Below are 23,292 nucleotides of genomic sequence, written 5' to 3' on the forward strand. Positions count from 1 at the left end.
AGCCTCTTTTGAAGATGAGCGTCTTCAGCAGCACCCCCGGCTGCCACACCTATTCCCATAAGAAACAGTGGCTGACAATTCCCCTTGGAGGCCTCTCCTTGAATGAGACCATCAGGCCTACGGACCGTCCCTTCCCTGTGCCAGGCAACAGAGTGGGCAAGAGCAAGCCACTCATCCCAGCGCCAAGGCTGAGCCTCAGAGCTCAGAAAAAGTCAAGCAATTTCCAGCAAATTCTGCAGCTTATGCTTTTCCCTAGTATGGGTCTGGGGAAGCACCTGCAGAGACACCTGATTTCCCAAGACTGTCAAGGAAGTTGGGCTCTACCGGCAATATCTGGACCTAGATGAGTGTGGACCCTCCCTGAGCTCTGTGTGTGTGTGTCCTGAGGGTGTTACTGTGAGTTTAGATGGAGGCTCTGAAGAGACTTTCCCACTCATCCCTGAAACCAAGCAGGTTAGGTCTGTGGGTGAAATATGCTGCAGTCAACTCTCTGATAGCTAGTTGCGCATCCTTGGGCCCGGTGGAGGTCATAGCAGCAAAGACACTGCCTGACCTAAGGCTTTCCCAAGTGCCGGCATTAGTGCTGACGGTCAACCCTACCCCACCCCCCCACCCCTGCCCCCAGACCAGCTGGGGCTGCCCACGGATTAGAAAAAAGCAGCCGGAGCTCACGCAAAGCACTCGTGGTCTTCCGAGCTCTCCCACTTCATCCCTAGGGAAGGAAAACCCGCGGGACCCCTCACCCTCAGCAGCCCTCGGCGGGGCTGGGAGTGGGAGCCCTCCCCGGCAGCGTCCGGACGGCAGCTCGGCTCCCGGTGGGGCTCCGGGGGGGGGGCGGATCTCTGCCTCACTGCCTGCCGCCGGCGCCTCAAGGTCACCCGCCGCCCCGCTCGGGCGAGCGCGGATCCCGCCGCGCCCCCACCCATCCCATCGCACCTCATCCCCGTCCCTCCCCATCCCATCCCGTCCCGTCCCCCCCGCCTCCGCCGCGGCCCTCCCACCGCGGCTCTGCCCGCCCTCCGCCGCGCCGGGCGCGGGAGCGGCGCTGCGCTGCGGCGGGGCCGGGGGCCGGGGGCCGGCGGGCGGCCAGAGCTGCCGCTGCCGCCGTGCCGCGGCTGGGGGCGGGGGGGGCCATGCCGCCCCGCCGCCCGCCCGGCCACCGGCGACGCAGCGCCCGGCGGCGGGCGGGATAATGCGGCTGCCCGGCCCGCAGGCACCGCCAGCGGGGCGCCCCCGCCGCCGCCATGTCCCCCCCGGCCTCGGCGGCCGCCGCCAGCGAGGGAGGCAGCAGCACGCCGGTGCCTCCGGAGGAGGAGGCGGAGGGGGCCCGAGAGGAGGTGAGGAGAGCGGCCGCCCCCCCGCCCGGGGCTGCCCCCAACCACCCTCCCTCCCTCCTTCCTTCCCTCCTTCCCTCCCCGCCCGCGTTGCATGGCGCGCTCGCTGACCGCCCCGCCGCCGGCCGGGACGGGCTTTGCCCGCACAGGTACGGACCCCCGCGCCGGGAGCCCCTCTCCGCTCCTCCGGCCGCGGGGCTGCCGTGCGGGCCGGCGGGGGAGGAGAGGGGGGCGAGGAAACGCGCCCGTCGGTGCCCGCCGCCGGCAGGCTGCCCGCTCGCCGCCCCGGCCCCTTCTCCATCGCTCGCCTCTCGCCTCGGGCTCGCCGCCGGGGCTGGAAGGGGCGAAGCCGCGGGGGGGCCGGCGCCGGGGCCGCCTGGGGTGTAGGAGGAAGGGAGAAAATCGCTAAAGAGAAGCGCGGGGCGCCGCTGGGGCTTCCTGCAAGAGGAAGAGATTGTTACGCCTGGGAGAAATGGATGTGGGCCCCCCCCCCTCCGCCCTGCTTCCTGCGCTCTGGTTTGGTGCCAGGAGGTAGCACAGCTGCCTGGGTCCCTCCGAGGGAAGGCGCGGTGGGCAGCAGGGGAGAGGAAGCTCGGTGTTGTCGTTGGTGGCTGCTCCCCGCTGGAGGTTGGCTGGGGAGAGCAGAAGGTGCGGACTAGGGCAGGCCGGGTACCGGCGCAGCCTTGCCGTGCCTCCAGGTATGCTGCAGTCCCCCCCCAGCTGATGACTTTTGTGGAGTCCAGGCAGCAGATGCCAAAAGGCGTCAGTAGCAGGGTGCTCTGGTGCATAGCGAGCAGCACGGGGGGGCAGGACCCCCTTTGTCTGCCCCCACAGATCCTGCTTGCAGCTTGGGCTTCCCAAGAGGAGTGGAAGCAACCACACTGACCAGCAAGACCCACCTTACACTATGGGGCCACAGCTCAAAGGGCAGCCTGGGAGGGTGCTCAGAAGCTGGCACATCACTCGTCCGCTGCTGTTGAGGAGCTGCGGTTAGCAAGTGCTGCATAATCCTGGTATTCTCTGCCTCCTTGGTTTAGGAAGAACATGCATGCCCATGGACAGTTATTCTATATATGCAGACTTATATTTAGATATAAATAATTGTGGGAAAGGAACACTGAAGTTCAAAGACTGGGAAGCTCTACAAATACTGTATACTCTGCTCTGCGGCTGTTTCTCTCTTCCTGCTTCCATTCAACAATCTTTCAAACAGATCCTGGCCAGGGCAGCTGAACAGTGAGGCACCTTTTTAGCATGAGGACGTGCTTGTGTCAGGCTGGGATGTGGCCTCCTGCCCCCAGTGCTCTGGCAGTGCTGGTGCTATGTTCAAGAGAGCACAGTGGCTTTTGAGAGGTGCCAGACCAAGAGACGGTTTGGATGAAAGAAGCATAGCAGGGGCAGTGCCCGAGTGAGTTTCCCTTGCCTACGGTGTCCCCTGGCTCACAGGGATTACGAGAAGCTTGTCTGGGCTTTGATTGCTTCATGGTGGCTGCCAACTCGGGTGTCAGTATAATCTTACCCCGTGGGAGCAGGCAGAAGAGCTGCAGTCCGTGACATGCACTGTTCAGGCTAAGGGCACACTTCCCGCGGCCAGAAGCTATCACAGACTTGCATGAAGCAGCTGGTGGAGGAGAGGGAAGCTGCAGCCTTCCCTGACAGTGCCATGCTTGCTGGTGTCTCATCTGATGTAATGAGGAGAGATTTTAGTGGGGAGCTTGGCTTTGTGGACTGACCTAGGATAATCCTCTTGTCCCCAGAAATACCGGGAGAGGAGGGTGTTCTTGCTCCCCTGTAGTGCCTGTGTAAGGCTGTACTGGCCGTGTGATACTCTCATTTCTATCAGGACCAACTGCTAGTGCCAGCATTGCTGAACATCCCAGGAGTGTGGTTGAATCCCACCTGTAAGGGTCTGTTGGCCAGGACTGACAGGTCTGGGGACTGAAAAAGGAAATGTGTTCTGTCCTGTTTGAAGGTGCCTCATCTCGACATATCTCAGGTCACAGTTCCAGGAGACAGCCAGGGCTTCAGGTGCTGCTCAGCTTGTCCCAGCAAGGCAAGTAGCAAGAGCTACTGCTGACCAGAGCTGGCTGAGCCCTTGTTTCCTGGTGGCATCACATGCATACATCTACACTTAATGGTGATGAGCTGAATCTATATCAGCAATGCATTTTTGCCTTGGAGGGTAGGAAGTGCCAAGGGACAAGCTCTTCAGCCTGAGAACAAGCAAAAAAGTATCCTTGTCCTGCTGCTCAGGTGGGATCCGATGGAAGGAACCAGTCCTCCTCCAAGTTGCTGTGTAAAATGGAGACCTTGGTACTGTTGCAGGAGCTGACTGCTGGCAGGCTTCCCTAGCTCCTAGATGCTCAGCCTTCCCCTTTCCTCTGCAGTTGGCAGTGCTGCCAGCCTGGGCCTGAGCCAGCTCTTTCTTCTAGGCAGGTAGTTCCTGAATCTGTAGGCATGTGGAGTGTGATGTGGGTGTTTGAGGGGGCCGTCCCGACCAGGAGTTGCCAGTGGCTGTCCAGGGCCTTGGACGATGCACAATCTCTAGAAATGACTGGATCTTCCTCACCTGCCTCGTTCTGGGGACTTAAGGTCAAAGGGAACAGGGCTTATTCATTTGTTGCATGATATAAGCGAATTGGCAGGGCAGAACCATGGAAACTGATGCTCAGGAGTCCCACTGGAGTCCCCTGCAAGCTGCTGCCACAGCCTGGCACTTAGGAGCTACCTGGGCCTTCAGGCTGCTGCTCAGGCTTTTTTGAATTGTTTTTTCAGCCCTGTAGAGAGCTGTCTCTAGGATATCTAACCCTGCAAAACCCCGGGTGTCTTGTAAAGGGAGGGTTTAGCATTCTGGGGGTGAATCAGAGATTTCAGGCAGGTCTCTGCAGGAAGAGGCAGGTGAGAGGTGCAGGAGGTTAGGACATGGGAACACTTGTTAAACGAGGGGACAGTAGATAGAACTAGGGACAGGCTGTTTCAGAGAGGAGCTTAAGAGCTTGAAGGATTTCGGGAGTTGTTTAGTGTTCAAAGTTGCAGTGTCAAGGTTGTTGGGGTGATGAAGGTATTTTGGCCCATGTGTGTGGTCACTGGTGTGCTGGGCAGGTTTGTCCCCTTGAGGCTTTTTTGAGAAGAGGATTCCCCAGATCTCAGAGTTTAGTGCAAGCAGTGATGGGGGCTCCCCCTTATACTGCCTCTGCCCTGTGCATTGTGGGCATCTCTGCTTCATGGCTGCTCGTAAGTCATTCCATCCATTCTGTACATCCCAGAGCAGCTTCTGCAGGCGTGGGACCCCATCTCCTTTCACCTCAGGGGCAATGTCAGAGGCAAACACTATGTACGGGGGAGGGGAGGCTGTAGCAGAGGTCTACCCCTTGTCTTTCTCAATGTGTGTTACAGTTAGCGCCCAGGTGCCTTGTAAGGTTGTCCCATGTGTTCTGCAGGGTGAACCGAAGCACAGAGAAGGGATTTGACTGGGATCCCACAAAGGGTTGGCCAAGCCATGGCTGGACCAGTTCTGCCCTCTAGCACTGCAGAGATGTTAGATGCACCTGCAATATCAGATTTACTTACCACTTGCCAGTGCTCAAGCCTGAGAGGTGGGGGAGGCTCCCAGTGGTGGATAGAAACCCTGTTTGCAGTGAAGTAGGGCAAGCCTTTAGCTTCGTTCCATCAGACTGCAGTGGGCAGATGACGATGGCATTTATATCAGAGCCTGCTCTCCTCCCAGTGACACTGTTCTGGGACAGAAGGGATTTCCCTTTCCCCCGGCTTTTTCATCTGCGTGTTTGCTGTGCTGAACTTCTCCAAGAGCTTGAGGTGGCAACCTTATTCAGCTGCTTCTGTGGGGTGAAGCCGTGGAGTTGGTTGTTTGCTTCTGTGAGCCCAGGAGACGAGCAGGGATGCTGCAGTTCCTACCGGGATTAGGCTCTGCAGCTGGCTCCTCCTCCGTCTCTGCTGTGGTTGTATCCCCTGTCATTGGCACTCCATCAGCTTTTAGAAACCCCGCCAGTGCAGCCGATGTATATGTGTTTTACCTCAAAAGCCTAGGACAAAACTGGGTTGTAAACAGTTTACAGCATGGGTTAGCGTGACCCTGTAAAAGCGCTGCAGTGTCTAAATACTGCGTAGTCCTAGGAGGAGACTAATGCATGGACTAGAGCCCTGCTAACACAGTTCCTGGAACCAAGCCTGGGCTGCATCGCGCTCCCTGCCGCCCTGCCCCGGGTGGGTAACCGCAGCAGGGCTTGCCTGCTTCTCTGCAGGGCGACAGCCAGCCTCGTCCTTCTCCTGAGCAGGATGATGCAGGCAGTGCAGAATGTGAGAGGCCGTGGAGCAACTGAGAGGTGGAATTTGCTTTTCTGAGACCATCCTGGCCCAAAGACCTGTCTCCCTGGTGCCCCTTCCCCAACTTGGTAAATGAGCAAGCGGAATGTTTTGCTTTATTCCTTGTGCTCCGTTGGCAGATTGCCCCCTGAACGAGGCACTATTTCTGTGCAAGCCCTCACCACACAGACACCCCAGGCTTAGCGTGTACTTTGCATCTCCCTGAGGCCCCGGTTCAGATCCTCCCCATGCTCCTCCTTTGGCCGAACAGTCCCCTTAGAGCCTCACAGTTGCTGCTGCCGGGGAAGATCTGCAGCGTAGAAAGCAGCTGTGGGAGAGGAAACCTTCAGCCGCCTGGGTAGTGGCACAGCAGTCCAGCACAGGAGAGCCGTGCTGCAGCTGAGCAAAGCCAGAGGGGTCCGGGCAGACTCTTGTAACCGCAGCATGAACCTGAGCAGAGAGGGCACAGCTCAGGCGGCTCTGCCTGCTGGGTGGCCCTCCTTCCTCTCATCGCTCCCTTTTCTCTTACGCAGGGTTCATTCCTTGCCCTGTGACCACAAGGCTGTTGCAGTGATGGGTCTTACTGGGAAGACTGGGGCACACGTGTGTCCGTGCTGGAGGGGCAAAGCAGAACCTCTCCTGTTGCCAGCAGACCAGCACTGCCTTCCCTGGGCTGTGTCTCTGTCACCGGCTTTTGCTTTCAGCCGGTGGCCTCAGAGAACTCGGTGCTACTGATGCTCGGGATCCACAGGGGGACTTGCCGCTGTTCCCCTTGCCACCGGTGGTCCCTCTGGATGTGGCGCCTGCTTTGCTCATTGCAGGTGGGCTGCCAGGGCGGGCGGGAAGGGAAGCTCCCTGCCTCTGGGAGAGAAACCTCTGTTGGAGATTTGGGCCGGATCCAGCCCTGCTAATCGCAGTGGCAGGAGTCCCACTGGCATGGGGTGGACCAGGCTTTGGCAAGGTGTAGGGAGGAAAGATTAGTACGTGGGACTCGAGGGGACCATGCCAGGGCTGAGGGGCTCTGCGGGGAGAGCAGGGAGGCATTTCTTAGAGGAAAGGAGAGGCCCAGATCTGTCCCTAGACCTGCCAGTGGTGTTGTGACTTCTAGTTCTTGCTTTAATTTTCCTGTTTGTGAAAGTAACTCCTCTGCTTTCTAGTAGTGTGAGACTATTAAGCTCTTTGAGATCACTGGATGAAAGAGCCCTCCAGTCCAGTGTACTCGGGAATGGTGGAGGGCTAGGTGCAGGCATGAACTTCACTGCCCTGAATGGTGTCATTACGGCTGGTGTTAGGCCCTACAACGACAGAGGTGAGTTCAGGAGCTATGCTGCATGCAGCTGGGGAGGGTGAGCAAAGCTGAAAGCTTCTTACTGAGTTTTGTGGCATCTACACCAGGCTGAGGTTCTTGTCCCCCTCTCTCGGGTTGCACCTTTGGAGATTGCTGGGTTGGATGGCGTTTGGGCTGGATTAAGTCTTTTGTATAAGAAAGCAAATAACCTCTGCATGTTCTGCCTTTGATTGTGATAATGTGAGGTCTCACTGACCAAGCTGGATCAATACATGAGACTTCAGGGTGTTGCAGAGTGACAGCCGTTTCCTTAAGTGAGGTTTTTCCTGGGTCTTTGTGAAATCCTGCATGGCTCCTATGGTGAAGGCATCAGTGCAATCCCTTTTAAAAGTCCTGTTGCCGAAGTATTGCCCTTTCCTCACCATGAAAGGCCTGAGAGCAGTTTTTCCAGAAGTATGGGCTGTCACACCCAAAAAACCCCTAGTGCAAGCAGGGACATTTGCTGGCAGCTGTGACTGGCTGCTCGCCCATCTTGCTGTGGCAGATTGGTAGGGTGCACTTTACTGCCATCCTGAACACCTTTTAGGATGTTACTCCATATTTGCTTTGTCTTCCACCAGTTGCAGCTGCGTTTCAGCCATGGAAAAGTACTTTTCTGTTTGTGTGGTTTGTAAAGCACTTGAGAAGCACTTCAGGGCCTCTTGGGCTGCCAAGTGTTGTGGAAATCGCCATTACCAAACAGAGGCCTTTCCAGCTGCAGAAGGTCCATTTCTCTGCCTTATAGGCTGCTTGTGCTGCCCTGGTAGGAGAAACTTAGCAGAATGAAGCCCCCCATAGTCCGAGGGGAAATGGTTAGTGACTTGCTTACACCACTTAGGCACACACAAGTCTAGGGGTCTGGATGGGATCCGCCCAAGGGTACTGAGGTAGCTGGTGGAAGTGCTCACCAAGCAACTTTCAATCGTTTATCAGCAGTCCTGCTAACTGGGGAGGTCCCAGTTGACTGGAGGTTAGCAAATGTGATGCTCATCTACAAGAAGGGCTGAAAGGAAGATCCCGGGACCTACAGGCCTGTCAGTCTGACCTCAGTGCTGATGAAGGTTATGGAGCAGGCCATCTTGAGTGCCATCACATGTCATGTACAGAACAAGCAGGTGATCAGGCCCAGTCAGCATGGGTTTATGAAAGGCAGGTCCTGCTTGACTAGCCTGATTTTCTATGACAAGGTGACCCACTCAGTGGATGAGGGAAAGGCTGTGGATGTTGTCTGCCTAGACTTTAGTAAAGTCTTGGACACCATTCCCCACAGCATTCTTCTGGAGAAACTGGCAGCTCGTGGCTTCTTTGCTGGGTAAAGAACTGGCTGGATGGCCAGGACCAAGGAGTTGTGGTCAATGGAGTTAAATCCAGTTGGCGGCCGGTTACAAGTGCTGTTCCCCAGGGCTCAGTATTGGGGCCAGTTCTGTTTAGTATCTTTATCAATGATCTGGACAAGGGGATGGAGTGCACCCTTGGTAAGTTTGCAGATGACACCAAGTTGGCTGGGAGTGTTGATCTGCTTGAGGGAAGGAAGGCCCTACAGAGGGATATGGACAGGCTGGATCAATGGTCCAAGGCCAATTGTATGAGGTTCAACAAGGCCAAGTGCCACCTCCTGGACTTGAGTCACAACAGCCCCATGCAGTGCTACAGGCTTGGGGAAGAGTGGCTGGAAAGCTTCCTGGTGGAAAAGGACCTGGGGGTGTTGGTTGACAGGCAGCTGAATATGAGATGGCAATGTGCCCAGGTGGCCAAGAAGGCCAAGAGCATCCTGGATTGTATCAGAAATAGTGTGGCCAGCAGGACTAGGGAAATGATTGTTCCCCTGTCTTTGGCACTGGTGAGGCCTCACTTGATTACTGTGTTCAGTTTTGGTCCCCTCACTACAAGAAAGACATTGAGGTGCTGGAGTGTGTCCAAAGAAGAACAACGAGGCTGGTGAAGGGTGCAGAGCACAAGTCTTACGAGGAGTGGTTGAGGGAACTGGGATTGTTTAGCCTGGAGAAAAGGATGCTCAGGGGAGATCTTACTACTCTTTACCTGAAACTACCTCAAAGGAGGTTGTAACAAGGTGGGTGTTCTCTCCTCTCCCAAGTAACAAGCGATAGGACAAGAAGAAATGGCTTCATGTTGCACCAGAGTGGGTTTAGATTGGATATTAAGAAAAATTTCTTCACTGAAAAGGTTGTCAAGCATTGGAACAAGCTGCCCAGGGACGTGGTTGAATCATCATCCCTGGAGGTATTCAAAAGACATGTTGATGTGGGACTTAGGTACATGGTTTAGTGGTGGACTTGGCAGTGCTAGGTTAATGGTTGGACTTGACCTTAAAGATCTTCTCCAACCTAAATGATTCTGTGATTCTAAACCTGAATGTTGCTGTTGGTCATGACCGGGAAAGGGGGAGAGACTCATGTACGAGTGGTGAGAGGTGTGGTGAGGTGTTCAGCTGGGACAACCCATCAGTTAGAGCTGGCTGCGCTGGTGGGATTGGTGCAGGAGCCAAGATATGTGACATACATCCCCCAGCCTCCATCTTGCTGTGCTTCAATAGCCCTGTCCAGGATGCGGCAGTGGTGGGGGTTACTCCCACTGAAGAAGGAGGATGCTTGGGATGCAGGCTGGCAGAGTTGCCCTCTGATGCTCTCCTTCACATCCAGCTGTCCTCTGGCCATCTCCCATGGAGGGGCAGAGCACCACAGAGGGAGTGATGGCTGCTCACACTGCAGAACTGTCATCCTGGGGGGGATCCTGGCCTCTGGCCTGCCTGCCGAGGCTAGGAGCCCCACAGCCTCTGCTATTTTGTCCCCGTTCATGGAGCTACGGGTGCCACCGTGGCACCCTGTTGCCTGCTACCCTTCCCCCTGCTGCTGCACCCTACTGACTCCTCTCTTGTTTTCTCTCCCCTTCTTCCTGGTTCCCCGGAGCAGCAGCGGCCAGTGAAGCAGTCTCTCAGCAAGTCCCTGTGCAGAGAGTCCCACTGGAAATGCCTTCTGCTGTCCCTCCTCATGTACGGCTGCATGGGAGCCATGACCTGGTGCCACGTCACCAAGGTGACCCGCCTGACCTTTGACAGCGCTTACAAGGGCAAGTCCATGATGTACCATGACAGCCCCTGTTCCAATGGCTACGTCTACATCCCTTTGGCCTTCTTGGTGATGCTCTACGTGGTGTACCTGGTGGAGTGCTGGCACTGCTACACCCGCAACGAGCTGCAGTACAAAGTGGACGTGGAGAGCGTGCATGAGCGTGTGCAGCGGATGCAGCAGGCAACTCCCTGCATCTGGTGGAAGGCCATCAGCTACCACTACGTCCGCAGGACCCGGCAGGTTACCCGCTACCGCAACGGGGATGCCTACACCACCACCCAAGTGTACCACGAGCGGGTCAACACCCATGTGGCAGAGGCTGAGTTTGATTATTCCAATTGTGGAGTTAAGGACATCTCCAAGGACCTCATCGACTTGGAGAGCTACCCAGCCACGCGGCTCCGCTTCACCAAGTGTTTCAGCTTTGCCAATGTGGAGTCGGAGAACTCCTACCTGACACAGCGGGCCCGCTTCTTCACGGAGAATGAGGGCCTAGATGACTACATGGAGGCCAGGGAGGGGATGCACCTCAAAAACGTGGACTTCAAAGAATACATGGTGGCCTTTTCTGACCCAGACAACCTGCCTTGGTATGTATCCCACTATGTCTTCTGGGTGGCGGCTCTGCTGACCCTATCCTGGCCCCTGCGGGTGCTAAATGAATACCGCACCTCTTATGTCCATTACCATGTGGAGAAACTCTTTGGGTTTGACTATGTGGCGGTGACACCGGCTGAGGAGCGCTCATTCTGCCGGAGGATGCCCCGTGTCAACACGGTGGACAGCACCGAGCTGGAGTGGCACATCCGATCCAACCAGCAGCTGGTGCCCAGCTACTCAGAAGCGGTCTTGATGGACTTGGTGGGGCTCTCTGGCTGCACTAGCTACTCTGCTTGCCGGTACGGGGGCTACCGGCAGAACTGCGAGCGGTGCCACAGGACTATAAGCAGCTCCTCCATCTTCTCCCGCAGTGCCCTGAGCATCTGCAACGGCAGCCCCAGGATCCCCTTCAGCAGCAGCCGTTTCTCCCTGGGCCGCCTGTATGGCTCACGACGCAGCTGCCTCTGGCAGAGCCGGAGCGGGAGCCTGAATGAGCAGAGCTGCCCCACCGAGCAGACCCGCCTCTCCAGCCAGGTAACTGTGGAGGAGGAAGACCCCCCTCCTTACCAGGACGCGCTCTACTTCCCCATCCTCATCGTGCACCGCAACGAAGGCTGCCTGAACCACGATCACCGTCACCTCCATCGCAACGGGTCCTGTGTGGAGACCTCGCTGTGAAAGCAGAGGGCGGTGAGATCTCGTTGTCTGTTGCCTGGCCCGAGCCAGTGCAGGATTTGGGGAGAGGAGCACAGGGGAGGGAGATGGCCTAGGAGAACATCAGGATGGAGCGGACATGGCATCTCGCTCTGGCAGCCAGCGAAAGCTCCTCCCGCCGGGGCTCTGACCTCCCAGAGGGGTGAGTGCTGATGCTCCCCCTGACATGGCACAGAACTCTAGACCGACCACCACATGCAAAAAAACCCACCCTCCCAGCCAAACCAACCCCAGAACCGTAATTCATGGCGTCAAGATCCAAAGTAGGGAATGAAAAGACAGGCCTGATGCAGGAAGGGGAGTGCTTTGGCTCCCAGTCCTGCCTCCAGGCTGGCTTGTGCTCTGAAGAACCAGCAGCCACCAGAAAGCACCCTGCCACACCTCTGCCCACCCCGCTGCCCACGCTGGAGCGAGATCCCTCGCAGGGTGCAGGGGAACGGGCCCCTTGGGAGCGGCATGTAACTGCCTGTGCCTAAAGGTCTGGGGCATCCAGGCATGTGGAGCTGAGCGGCAGGTTAGAGCAAAGGCTGAAAGCCACAAATCCAGCTCTTCCCCTTCCCCCCAACTGTTCCCCACCCTCCCCACTTTTTTTTTTAGACCACGCTCCGACTGTTACTCTGTTCTCACTGCTGGGAATGGCACCACCTCCAGAGGATCCCAGACTCGGCTCCTTAGGAAGCTTCGGCACGCCAGCTCTGAGAGTCAGCATCCCCTAGGTAAAGGGCTTTCTGTTTGGGATTATAGCAGGCAGGCAGCAGCGGGGAAGGGATGAATGTTCAAACCCAGATGGAGCAGAGATCTCTGGCACTACTGATCTGCTTGCTGGAGGAACACTCAGCTGGAAAGAGAAAATGGGAGGCCTCGGGTGAGCTGGGGAAGGGGGAGAGGATAGCACTGGGACAGGCATCATGGTAATAGGTGACGTGTCGAGTGGCTGGGGTCCCTTCCTAGCCTTGAAGTGAGTCCTAATCAGTTCATACAAGCATCAGGGAAGGCTCTGGTAGGTTCAGTTGCAGTTCACCTATTGATAATTGAGTGGCAGGTTAGTGCATGTCTGGAAGAGTGATTTTTGCATAAGATAAGGATGGGCTCTGGCTGCAGACTCTGAGCTGCAGGCTCCTGGCAGCCTGGTTTTGGCAGAGAGCTCTGAGGGACTGGGTGGGAGAAATGCAAAAAAGCATGCTGGAGCATCGGGAACCTGGGCTGGGGAAATAAGGAGCAAAGGGATTCCCTTTCTGTGGGGCCCCGCTGTGGGTGCAGGACACACAGGTGGGAGACATGGAGGCATCTGCTCTGAGGGATGCTCTGCTGGGGATACGTTAAAGGGGAATCTGCTTAAAACTGAGTGTTTTGCACTACAAAGGTTTTTGCAGAGAGGTGCCAGGCCGTGAAAAGTGAGGAGCCCATTAGCCTCTGCGTTCCTCTGCCTCACTCTTGTCAGAACAGGCTGGCCTGCTCTGAGGTTTGTGCTGCCCCTTCTGTCCTGCTGGAAAGGGTCTCAGTGATGTTGGGCAAGGAGCCTTCATGTCACTGAAGCTGTATCAGTGGCTGCAGCATGCAGGTACCCAGATTTTCCTTTTCAGTCAACACATTGCTGGATCCCTTGTGTCCCTGTTCTCAGAAAATCTTGTCTCCTTTTCAGTCAACTCTTTGGGGGAGTGTATGCAAAATCAGCCAGCAATTTCTTCAGACAGTACTGCTCCTCAGCCTCACCACGCTTCCCTCATCAGCTGGGGCAAACAACAGCTGAGAGCAGTAGGTCTTGGGTCACAAGAGCATTCCATTAGCACCTGAGCTTTTGAGCTTGGTGTCTGCTTCCACATCCATTGCAGAAGGGCAAGATGTAACAAAAGAGTGAGGCATGTAGTCTAGCCCATCTTCCTCCTGCCAACTGTTAATGAAGAGTCTGGTTCTGTCATGCTGCTGTACTGCTTCGTCTCCCAGGTCTTGGGGAGGCTGCAAGTGCACTGTTCCACCACATCAATCAGCTTTTGAAAATCATTTCTTGCTGGCAAGCCTGGAGCGGCCAGGGCCTGTGGGCATTGTTAAGGCTTCACTTGGCTTTTGTCTGTTCTTCTGCTCTTTGTGTCTTGTGTGTCCTGGTCAGCATCTCTTGCCCTTCAGGTCATCTTCCCCTTCTGGATCTCAAGTGCTAGACTCCAAACAATGGTTGTCTAAATAAAGGCCCTGAAAATCCCACTCTGATTCTGTCTTGTAATCTGGCCTTACTTTCACTACCAGACCTAGATGTTGGCTTAAATAAGAGGGTTGCTTTGAGAACAGGGAAGCACAAGGTCTCCAGTTTGGGCAAATCCCTCTCTGTGTTTTGTTCTCATTATTACCGGCACAGATTCAGACTGGGTGACAGCAGTTACAGCCCCCTTGGCTGCCCTGGGATTTCCTTGTTAGTGATGATATTTGGCTTGCAGTGCACTTGTTCTGCTCTCTCCAAGGGCCTAATGTAAGCCAAGGCCAATGCTGAGCATCCTTGTGACTCTGGGGAGATAATGGTATGTGCTTGTACGTCCCAGTGAATTGGGAGATGTTCAGTCAGTGGAGCTGCAACAGTGAGGAATGTGGTCCATTTGCCCTTCTCAACACATTCTCTTTGAAATCTCATACACACTGCTTAAATTAGGCTGTGATGGCACATCTTTCTATCTCCAGCCTTCAAGGTGCCTTGGACAGATGGATTTATCTAAGATTTGGCAGGCCTTTTAGCACCCTGGGGCAAAGACAGTCCTCACAGTAGAGACAGATTAGTGGGGTCTCTGTGCCCCTGTTCTTTAGCACCTGCAGTAGAGTTCTGCTTTCAGGCACATTGTCTTGGCTCTTTCCGGGCCTTTTCATGAGATCGCTTCAACTTGTTCCTCTGGGCCCATTTTCACCCACGAAATCTTATTCTGGAGGTGGTCTGTCCAGGTGGACACATGTATCTTAGAGCCACAGCTGCTGCTCTGGCCAGCAGTATCTGTGCAGAGTCTCCCTGTTGCTGAACACCTTCCCCATACACATAGTGTCCGTGGCAGCTGAGTCCCACATGTAGTCCCAGTGCCACGGTCTGTGGCTGTACCAGACCCACAGCACCCTGGAGAAGTGGGACCTTTCTAGTCAGTGCTGCCCACTGTGTGCCAGGATTTCTTGGAGATCCTTTCTTCATATTCCTGGCTCTGCTACCCCACTGCACCTGGTGGAGCTGCCCCCCGGTCCCAGTCCATCTTACTCCATTCTCACCAGTCTGGAGACCTTCCTGCCCTCTCTTGGGCTCAGGAAAGGGGGATAGCGCATTTGGGCATGGAAGAGGAGCAGGACTGAGCAGGAGGGACAGGAGCTGCCTGGTGACTTGGCAGAGAAGTGGTGGAACTGAAGAGGACAGACAAACTGGGGTTGTGCTCCCCTCTCCTCCCCACCTGCAACAGCAGGACAGGCATATCTAGCCAGGCAGGGAAGTTCATAGCAGAGAACTGGGCTCTCCCTTCCCATTCCCGGCATGGGACACAGCCGGCAGAAAGGGTATGAGTGTATAGGTTTCCTCCTAAGTGTTGGTGAGGGACCCTAGGGCCTTGGGCAGAGGGCAACTGATTTAGTTCTCCTTGCAACTCAGGCTATCAGCACAGACATCCAGAGACGGTCTGTCCCTGTTCTGGTGCATAGCCTCTCCGTGATGGAGTGGTCCCATCTCCTCGGTACACAGACATCCACCTGCCACAGCTCCTTGCTGAGCAGCAGTCAGGAGTCTGCTCTTCCTGCAGACTTGTGTCTGCTCTCTGCCGTGTCTGTGTCGATGATGATGATTCCTTTGGCAGCTCATTTGATGGCCCAGCTTGCTCCTCTCATGATAGCCTACTCCCTTATATCTAACCTGAATCCTCGCTGCTGTATCTTAATCCCATTACTTCTCCTTCATTGACTGGTGAGTCTAATTGGCTCAGCTCCTTTTCCCCATGGCCTTACCAACACAAGCAGGCGTTATCTGGTCTCTGCAGCCTTCCTTTCACCAGTCCCAGGGTCTTCTTTCCCCCAGGATCTCACTGGACAAACCCTGGCTTGCATGGTGGTGCAGAAGTTTTTCCTGTGTAGTGAGTCTGTCCTTCCTGCTCTGAGCCTGGTCTGAGCAAGAGGAGAGGGCCAAAGGCATAAGCAATGCCTTGGTCTGTCAGGGTGGCTGTCTCCTCATTTCTGGTGCAGAAGATCTCTTCAAAGTAAGTGAAGTACACAGCTGCTGGAAAGCAAGGAAAGCAGGACAGCCTGCATCACCCTCTGGGAAGGTGAAAGCCAGGTGCCTGTCAGTACGAGGGGGCAACAGCTAGAGGATCTCCGCAGTCAGACGGCTTTGTTTTTTTCCATACGTCATTCACCCATTGCAGCTTTCCATGGGCCAAGAGCCAGGCTCAACATTGCACTTGTCAGCAGGCTTTCCTCGCATTCTGGGACGAGTGAGGCGGGAACCCTGCCAGCTCCTCTTCCTGGCCCTTCATGGCACTAATACATCCCTAGAAGAGAGCTAGTCCTTACTGCTGCAAGGCTGGATAATAAGTTTGGGCTATTGGGTGTTTCCTTTTGCTGCCAGTATTCTTGCCAGGTACTTAAAAGCTCTCCAGCTTTCCTGAACTAGAGAAGGAGAAAGAATGAGCATGTAAGAAGCTCTGGATTAGATGATCTTCAAGACACATCACCACCCATGTATCCATCTTCCAGCACACAGAGGAAGCTTCCCAGATAGTGCCTAGCACTTTGCTTGCACAGAACCAGGTGGTGACACCAGCCAGCCTGGTGGTACTTGTTGAGCCCACTGTGTATGATGCAGACCTCACCAAGGAGGGAGTTTTCAGAGAGGGCTTTTGGGCTGAGCATCTGTAGGGGCATTTGTTAGGACAGGAAGAGGGAATCTCAGTTTATGGCCAAGGCCAAGCCTTCCAGAGTCACAAGGATTAGTGCTGGGGAAGCTGCTGTTCTTCTGATGTCAAACAAGCACACCCCCTTCCCTTTCTGCTCCCCATAAAATGCACGTGTTAGAGACCCAGCATGTCCCTGCCCTCTTTATTGTCTCTCCACTCAAGAGGCTGCAGAGCTGTTTAGTAACTCTGATGGATGCCCATGGGGAGGGGACTGTAGGAAGAGGTTTAAGTGAAAGTTTAAGAAAGTTAGGTAGCATCTAATGTAGGTTAAACAGTGCCTGATGATTAGCTTGTGGGAAGAACAATACCTTTTAAGCTCTTCTTCCAGCCTTCCTAACCATGGCTTCAGTCCTGCTGTCTAGTATCACCAGGGTGCTGCCTTATTTTTAGCAGGGTACAACTTTGCTGCAATGTGCTCCTACTGTACTGCAGTAGCTGTAGGGCATGGGTCTGAAATACTACACTACCACCAAGAATTTATATTACCAAAGAGCTATAAGTCTCAATTTGTGATACGTGCTTCTAATCATGTTTCATTCATACTCAGTGGTTAGAATAAGGTCTATATGAATATGATCTGGATCCAGATAATCTCAGAAAAGTGATACAGTTTTAGCTCTGCTGCCTCCTGTGATGCACGTGGGCCTAGAGTCTCCACCGAGCCAGGTATGCATGGGGACCAAAGGCTGGTTCATAGGACCTGGGAGCCCAGTGGGGACTTGGGGCTGAGCCTGCCTAGGGCTCTTTTACCTGTGGGCATTCTGCAAAAAGGGGAGAGGGGCTTAGTCACATTTCAGGTAGAAATTAATGGGCTATGTTCATTACTAGTGCAATTTTATTGAAGCCAGTGGTACTATACCAATGTGAGCTTGGCTTAGTGAGTCCTCAGAGTGGTCTGTCTATGAGACCAGACAAATTGATCTGTCACAGTGTTGCCTTGATGCATAGAGTTCGTGTTGGGATTTGGCCAGCATGCATGAATGTTGAATATCTACTGTCTCTGCAAGCAGTGGGTTGAATTGTTCTGCTCTACTGCCTCCATCACAGCTGCTCTGCCAAGGGAAATGTTATGTCCATGGATGCGATCTCATCAACTCCCTCAAAAACAAGCTAACAAGCAAATTGACCTCCACTGCACTGGGAGAGGGGCCTTCTCCCACAGGAACGTAGCCTTTCCACACACAAGGGAAAAGAGGTCCCAAGGACAAAACTGAAGCTGCAAGACCGATGGCCTCATAGCCTCCCCTTCTTTCTTCCCTCCTCACCTTGTCTGTCTGTCTTGGGGGAGGGTTAGTTTCTTTGTGGAGTTCAGCAAGCTCCTCTTCCTGCAGCTCATAAACAGGCTCTATTAACAGGTACATCGTCCACCTATGCAACACTTCCAGAAGCTGCCGAGTTTTCAGGAACCCATTACAGTGTGCAGCATGGCCATCCAGCACTGAGAATAAGCACAGTGGCTGCTGGAAAGCTAAGTGGGTTTTATTCCTCCCCTGCTCCTGAGGAAGACTGTTTTTGTTGGGGATTTTTGTTCGTTAATTTGGTTTTCGTAAACTTCATTTGGGGAAATGAAGCTTGTGAGAAATTGGTGCCCATCCTGAACCCTCCCCAGTCCTTTGAACTTTGGGAACGGATGCATCACCTACTGTGATTATAATTTAGCGGATTTTGTAGAGCAAAGTAACTTCACACACAGACACATGAGGTTCTTTCACACTCCATCAGCCCAAGCTGCTTCTGCAATCTTAGCTACTCACATTAGCGAAAGAAAAAGCCTAGCTAGAATGTGGTGAGATGACTTAGTATTTTGTATCAGTCCCATGGTCCCAATGTCCATTAGCAGCACCATCAGCTGCCGTGTCATGAATCTGGACTTTGGATGGCAGTCCCTGAACCGATCGGGGTGAAAATGTTTGGAAAAACCCAAGCCTGATCTCTCCAGAAGCAAATGCAGAGAGAGGATCAGCTGAAAGCAGCCGTCACCTCCTACTCAGCCCAGTCAGAAGCTGGTGGGGTCTGTTTATGCAGCACCTGCCCTCCCAGGGAAACCCTGTCCCCGGGGGCAGAGCAGAGCAGAATGAAAATTATGGCGCATCTGACGAAGCAGCATGCACAGCACCATTCAACCAGCGGGGGAAAAAGTGGTGACATAGAGAACCCAAAATAATAGGATTTCACTTTGGAAATGCCAAGGACTTTCTCAAACTGAAATGAGACTAAAAGGCCTTAACAGTTGTGAGAAGTGTTTCAGGTTGCTGTTCCTTGCTTAAAAAAAATGAAGTTTTGATGATGAAGTGGGTTTAAACACCAGCCAGCTCTGTTAGAAATGTGAAGTGCTGGTGGAGAAGAAATGCTCAGGGAAGATTGGGATGGTGTCCCTGTGGTTTTGCAGTGGGGTAGACTGATCAGGAACAGAGGATGGAGGGTAAAATCTTCCTCTGCACTGGGAGGTGTGACCTGGCCGTACACCCACATATGTGTGTGTGTCAGTGAGGGCTTACACGTGCTTGTGTGCGTGGCCAGGACCTGTGGCCCCTCAGAGGGTTGGTGTGTTTGTGACTTTGGTTCAGTCTCACCCATCCATCCTTGCAGCAAGGGCTTTGCAGGGTGACAGAGCATTGCTTATTCCTCATAAGCGGTAACTCCTGAACTGGTTTTTGTGAGGAGATGGTGTAAAGTGTCATATTTGCTGCAGCGAGTGGCAGGGAGCAGGGATAAAAGCATGGAACAAGCTGTGTTTGAGAACAAGCTAATCTCTTGCTGGCTGCCTGAAACAGAAGAGCTGCTGGATCTGCTCCCTGGCCAGTACTCTCCAGCTCTTCTCACTCTCCTCAAACCTGATGTGCGAACTGTCATTCCTCTGAGCTAGAGAAAGCACCCCCCTCCCCTGAACTCCTCTGAGGCTGTGCATTCGCATCATTTCGGTCCACTCCCCGCTAGGTGCTGTGGGCTGGCGGTGAAATGCCAGCAGACATGTGATGACCTCAGGCGTTCTGGTGGCCAGACTTCACCACAACCTGCTGGTTTGCCTGTGCACAGCCTTCCAGCAATGCTCCCTGCCCTGGCATGCCTCATGCTTGCTTGGCGGAAAGACAGCACAGCCTGCAGAGCATTGCAGCATGTCCTGGCCTCACTTCTGCATCGCTTTATGCTTTCTTAGAGAATTTCACAGTGCTTATTTGAGCCTTTGTAGGCAGGGTAAGTTCAGCAGACTGAAATTAGAAAACAGAAGGCCTTAACATTTTGGTGGTCCTGATCTGCAGAGCCCTGGTGCTTGTCCCTGGGGAGGAGAGACAGGTCGGCTGTTGTGACAGTGTGGGACCAGGGGACAGGGTCATGGTGAAAGCAGCATGTCTGCTGGGGGAATCTCCAGACATGGGCTCCGTGCTTTTCCGCTGGGGCTGAGGGCAGCTTTGCTGAACAAGATGCAGCTGATGGAGGAGCTGGCTGAGGAGGGCAGAATAGCATGTGAATGCTGAGCAAGACGTGGAGAGGAGGGGCTGTAGGAGGACAGCTGCAAAAGGCTTTGCAGATGCGATGGTTTTTACAGGAGAGAGAAGACAAGACAGGGCAGGGGGCTGCTGTGCTGGAGCAGTGGTGCTGCAAGGTAGCAGGGCACTTGATGAAGAAGCTGGGGAACAAAGCGGACATTCAAAGCAAGCTGTGCATGCTCTGGCTGAGGGGACAGGCAGGAGGTATTTCCAAGCTGAGGTGCTCGGGCCAAGCCTCGCTGCATTGTCAGGGCAGTGATTCCTCTAAGCCCAGCACTGACAGCTTGAGCACGTGTCACCAAACCGCAGTGGCTAATGCAGCCACAAGGTGTAAATGTCACTAATGAATAAATTGCCTTGTGCCTTGGAGAGGCTAATCCATCACAGCCAGGGATAGAGATCTGACAGGCTTGGCTATTTCAGGCATAGCCTGTAGGGAGGAGGAACGCTTCATTTCTGAGCCATCCCCTTTGCCTAGGGAAGCTGATGCAAGGCTTGGCTCTGTGCTGCTCCCCAGCCTCCCAGCTGCATGAGCTCAGGCTTCATCTCTCTTCACTGCTACCAAAGGAAGAAACAGGACATGGTCCAGGTTAGCCAAAAATGTCCTGTCAGCAGGGCAGTGTGTGGCCCCAGCCAGGGCTAGCTGGTGAGGGAGTTTGGAGGGAGGTTGCTGCACACAGGGCATGGGTGATGTAGGTGCTGACAGGATAAAGCAGTGGGTCCCCAGCGATCAGGAGAACTTGCCTCAGTTGTCTGTGGTACAGGGCCATTGCCTGCACCATGCATGTTTCAGGCTTGGTGCTGTGTTTTACAAATGTGCCATTTACTTCCCAATCCAGTTTCACCATTTGCCCCTGTAAGAGGCGACCTGGAAATGCTCCAAGCCTGCCCCAGCCCAAGCCCTCATCCAGTCTGGAGACAGCTCTGCTATGCTGTTCTGGGGGCAGTGCACAGTCTCCCCCATTTTCCCCCCTGCTGCTGAACCCTAGCCATCAGCACTTGGGCTGTCTGTGCAGAGGGCCAGCAGGTACCCATCAGGCAGGGACACAAGCTCAGCGTGGACAAATCCATCTCCATGGGAGCAAAGGGAAGCCGAACACAGCGACCGTTTCCATGCACAGCCTCTGTCCATCCCTGCGGCAGCCTGCTCCTCCACCCCCAGTCAGTGCTCAAAGTCAACCTGCCATCCTGTTTACAACATATGTCAGCATAACACCTTGAAAATTGATGTCTGGGTCACTGTGAGCAGAAGCCGCCAGGCTTGGGAAGCCGGCCACCGGCTCCTGTGCTCGGAGTAGCGGAAGCAGGGTTTGCCATCTGCTGCAGGAGGGAACCAGCTGGGCACACCCGCTCCAGCCCGATGGGGCACCCGCTGGCGTAGTTCAAGTGCAAGCCTTTGTGTCATTCCCTCTCCTTTACTTCCTGGCCACCCCCCCTGTCACCCACCATCTCTGGCACAGACCCACGGGCAGGGGGGTTCCTCCCAGCTCAGCTGGGGTCCTTCTGCTGCTGAGTGCTGCTTGTGCTGCATCAGTGGATGGCAATGGGAGGGAAGACCAGCTCCCAGGCAAGACACCAGAGGTCATTCCCTCCAGATGGAGTCCCACAACTGATCTCCCCTCCTCAAAGCCCCTCAGCACTCCTTGGGGATGGATCTCATGGGAGAGCTAAGGGGTCTGTACTGGTCCTGTGCTGGCACATGCACTCCCCAGCACAGACTGACCTGCTAGTTACCACTCTGCAAGGCAGTCCCACACCATGGTAACTGGATCTGAAGCTGTCAAGTGACCCACCAACAATGTGAGCATTCACACTCAGACAATCTGTTGTTGCTGTCAGGGCTTTCATTTTAACCAATGTGTATAGCATTTGAAATGGTTTCAGTCCTTGCAAACTGGTGGATAGTGAACTGTTGGTCTTGGGTGTGGGTGAGTGGTGCAGGCTGCTTGGCTTGGGCTTTGCTTTTTGGCCAAAAGATTGATGGGAGGGAAAGAAAAACGTTCTCCAGGCAGCAGCTACCTGTCCAGACACTCTTGCGTGGCAGCCCAGGAGTGGGTTTGAAGGGTGCTCAGGTGCTACTAACAGTCTTGGCCATTTGCAGGAAGAGGAGCTGTGAGCATCCTGGAATGCAAGCCAACAGATGTTCTGGTGATGGTACATTTTCCCAAGTCCTTTTCTTTCCATCCCTGTTTCTCACTGGTTCTGGCGGCCAGTTCCTTCTCATGTGTCTGCTAGCATGTCTGAGAGATCTCATTGCTGCCCTCCCAGCACAAGCTTTCATTACACAACTGGCTGACCCAACGCAGCCCTGTACTTGGAGCTACAGGCAGGCTTGCCCAGGACCATGCCACCCTCATTAAGCCCCCACCCCACCCTTGTTGCTGGAGCTGTTCCTTCATCAGCCTGATGCTGATCTGGGGCTTTTCTGCTGTTTCTGAACACGAGTTCTCATCTCATTCAGGTGTGTCATTCAGTGGAAGTATTTTGTAAATGCAAATAAAAACAAATCTATTCAATACCTCGGTCTCGAGGATGGGAAGTAAGTAGTGGGAGACACCCGGGTGAGGAGGGTTCACAGCTGCTGTAGCTGGTTAGGATTTCTTGTGGATGTAGCCTCTGGAGTCTCTGTGAATAGTTGGGAAGGGAGCTACACAGACCTGTGAGGGCTCAGGGCTGAGCCCTGTTGGTACCCCTCACACGCCCACTGCTGCCAGGGACAGCCTTGCACTCCATCCTTTCTGATCTATAAGGGTGTGACATGGTGCGGATAAAGGTCTTGCTGGTTGGGGACTGGCAGCTGGCAACACTGCGGGTGTATGTATCCATCAGGTGGAGCAAGGCAGAAGCGGGTATGTGGCGAACAAATTCTTTTGTGAACACTGGGAAACAGTTTTTACTTTTCAACTCTGTCAATATGATCTAGCTCTGTCTGTCTCTCTATATATGTACAAACAGTATATCACAATGTTGCCTTTTTTGTTGGAAATATCAAAGTACAAAGATTGTAAACCAAATCGGTGTAATAAAAGTTTCAGATGATTCACTGAGCTGGCTGCCAGCGGTGGGTCTGTGAGCTGGGCAGGGCTGGGAGACATGTGAAGCCCCTGCATTACTCACAGGGCCAGAGAGGATGGATGTCAGCCCGCTGGCTTAATTCCATGCTGAACTCTTCTAAGTGGGGCAGTTGAAGGATCGAGGCAATCAGGTATGTGCCCTGCCCTGTCCTGTCCTCAGGTGGCCACAGCCTGTGGGGCAGAAGGAAGCTGCCCCATTTTCCTGCATGCCCAAGGAAGCTGCTCTGTTTTCAACACTGTGGGCTCTGTGGGCCAGCAGTCCTGCAGGGACTCCTCTAGCTTGAACTTATGTGAAACACCGATTTTTTTTGACAGGTTTGTACAGAAGAGCACTATTAGTTAAAGTAAGCATCTGATTGTAAAGAACTCACCTGTTTGCAAAGCCGGCTAGCACTGATCAAAGGCATAGCAACCCAAAGCAGGAAACCATGGTGGAGAGACCTAC

General features: G+C 54.3%; 1 protein-coding gene across 7 annotated transcripts; it reads left to right on the forward strand.

The window, feature by feature from the left end:
• The first annotated feature begins 1,155 nt into the window (after window positions 1-1,155).
• Window positions 1,156-22,836, forward strand: TMEM151B (transmembrane protein 151B). Of its 7 annotated transcripts, none has more exons than XR_012632906.1 (3): window positions 1,156-1,337; window positions 9,915-11,901; window positions 11,985-22,836. XR_012632906.1 is itself a non-coding variant. In XM_074897010.1 (3 exons), exons 1-2 carry the CDS (start codon window positions 1,245-1,247, stop codon window positions 11,349-11,351), a joined length of 1,530 nt encoding a protein of 509 aa, XP_074753111.1. In that variant the 5' UTR covers window positions 1,156-1,244; the 3' UTR covers window positions 11,352-11,363; window positions 11,985-22,836. The 7 variants fall into 7 exon arrangements, 2 of the variants coding, with proteins under 2 accessions (XP_074753111.1, XP_074753109.1); XR_012632907.1 differs by having other exon boundaries at window positions 9,915-11,529; XR_012632905.1 differs by having other exon boundaries at window positions 9,915-12,103; window positions 17,333-22,835.
• The last annotated feature ends 456 nt before the right edge of the window (window positions 22,837-23,292 follow it).

Source organism: Athene noctua, chromosome 1 (genome assembly GCF_965140245.1).
Source record: "Athene noctua chromosome 1, bAthNoc1.hap1.1, whole genome shotgun sequence".
Taxonomy (NCBI): Eukaryota; Metazoa; Chordata; class Aves; order Strigiformes; family Strigidae; genus Athene; species Athene noctua.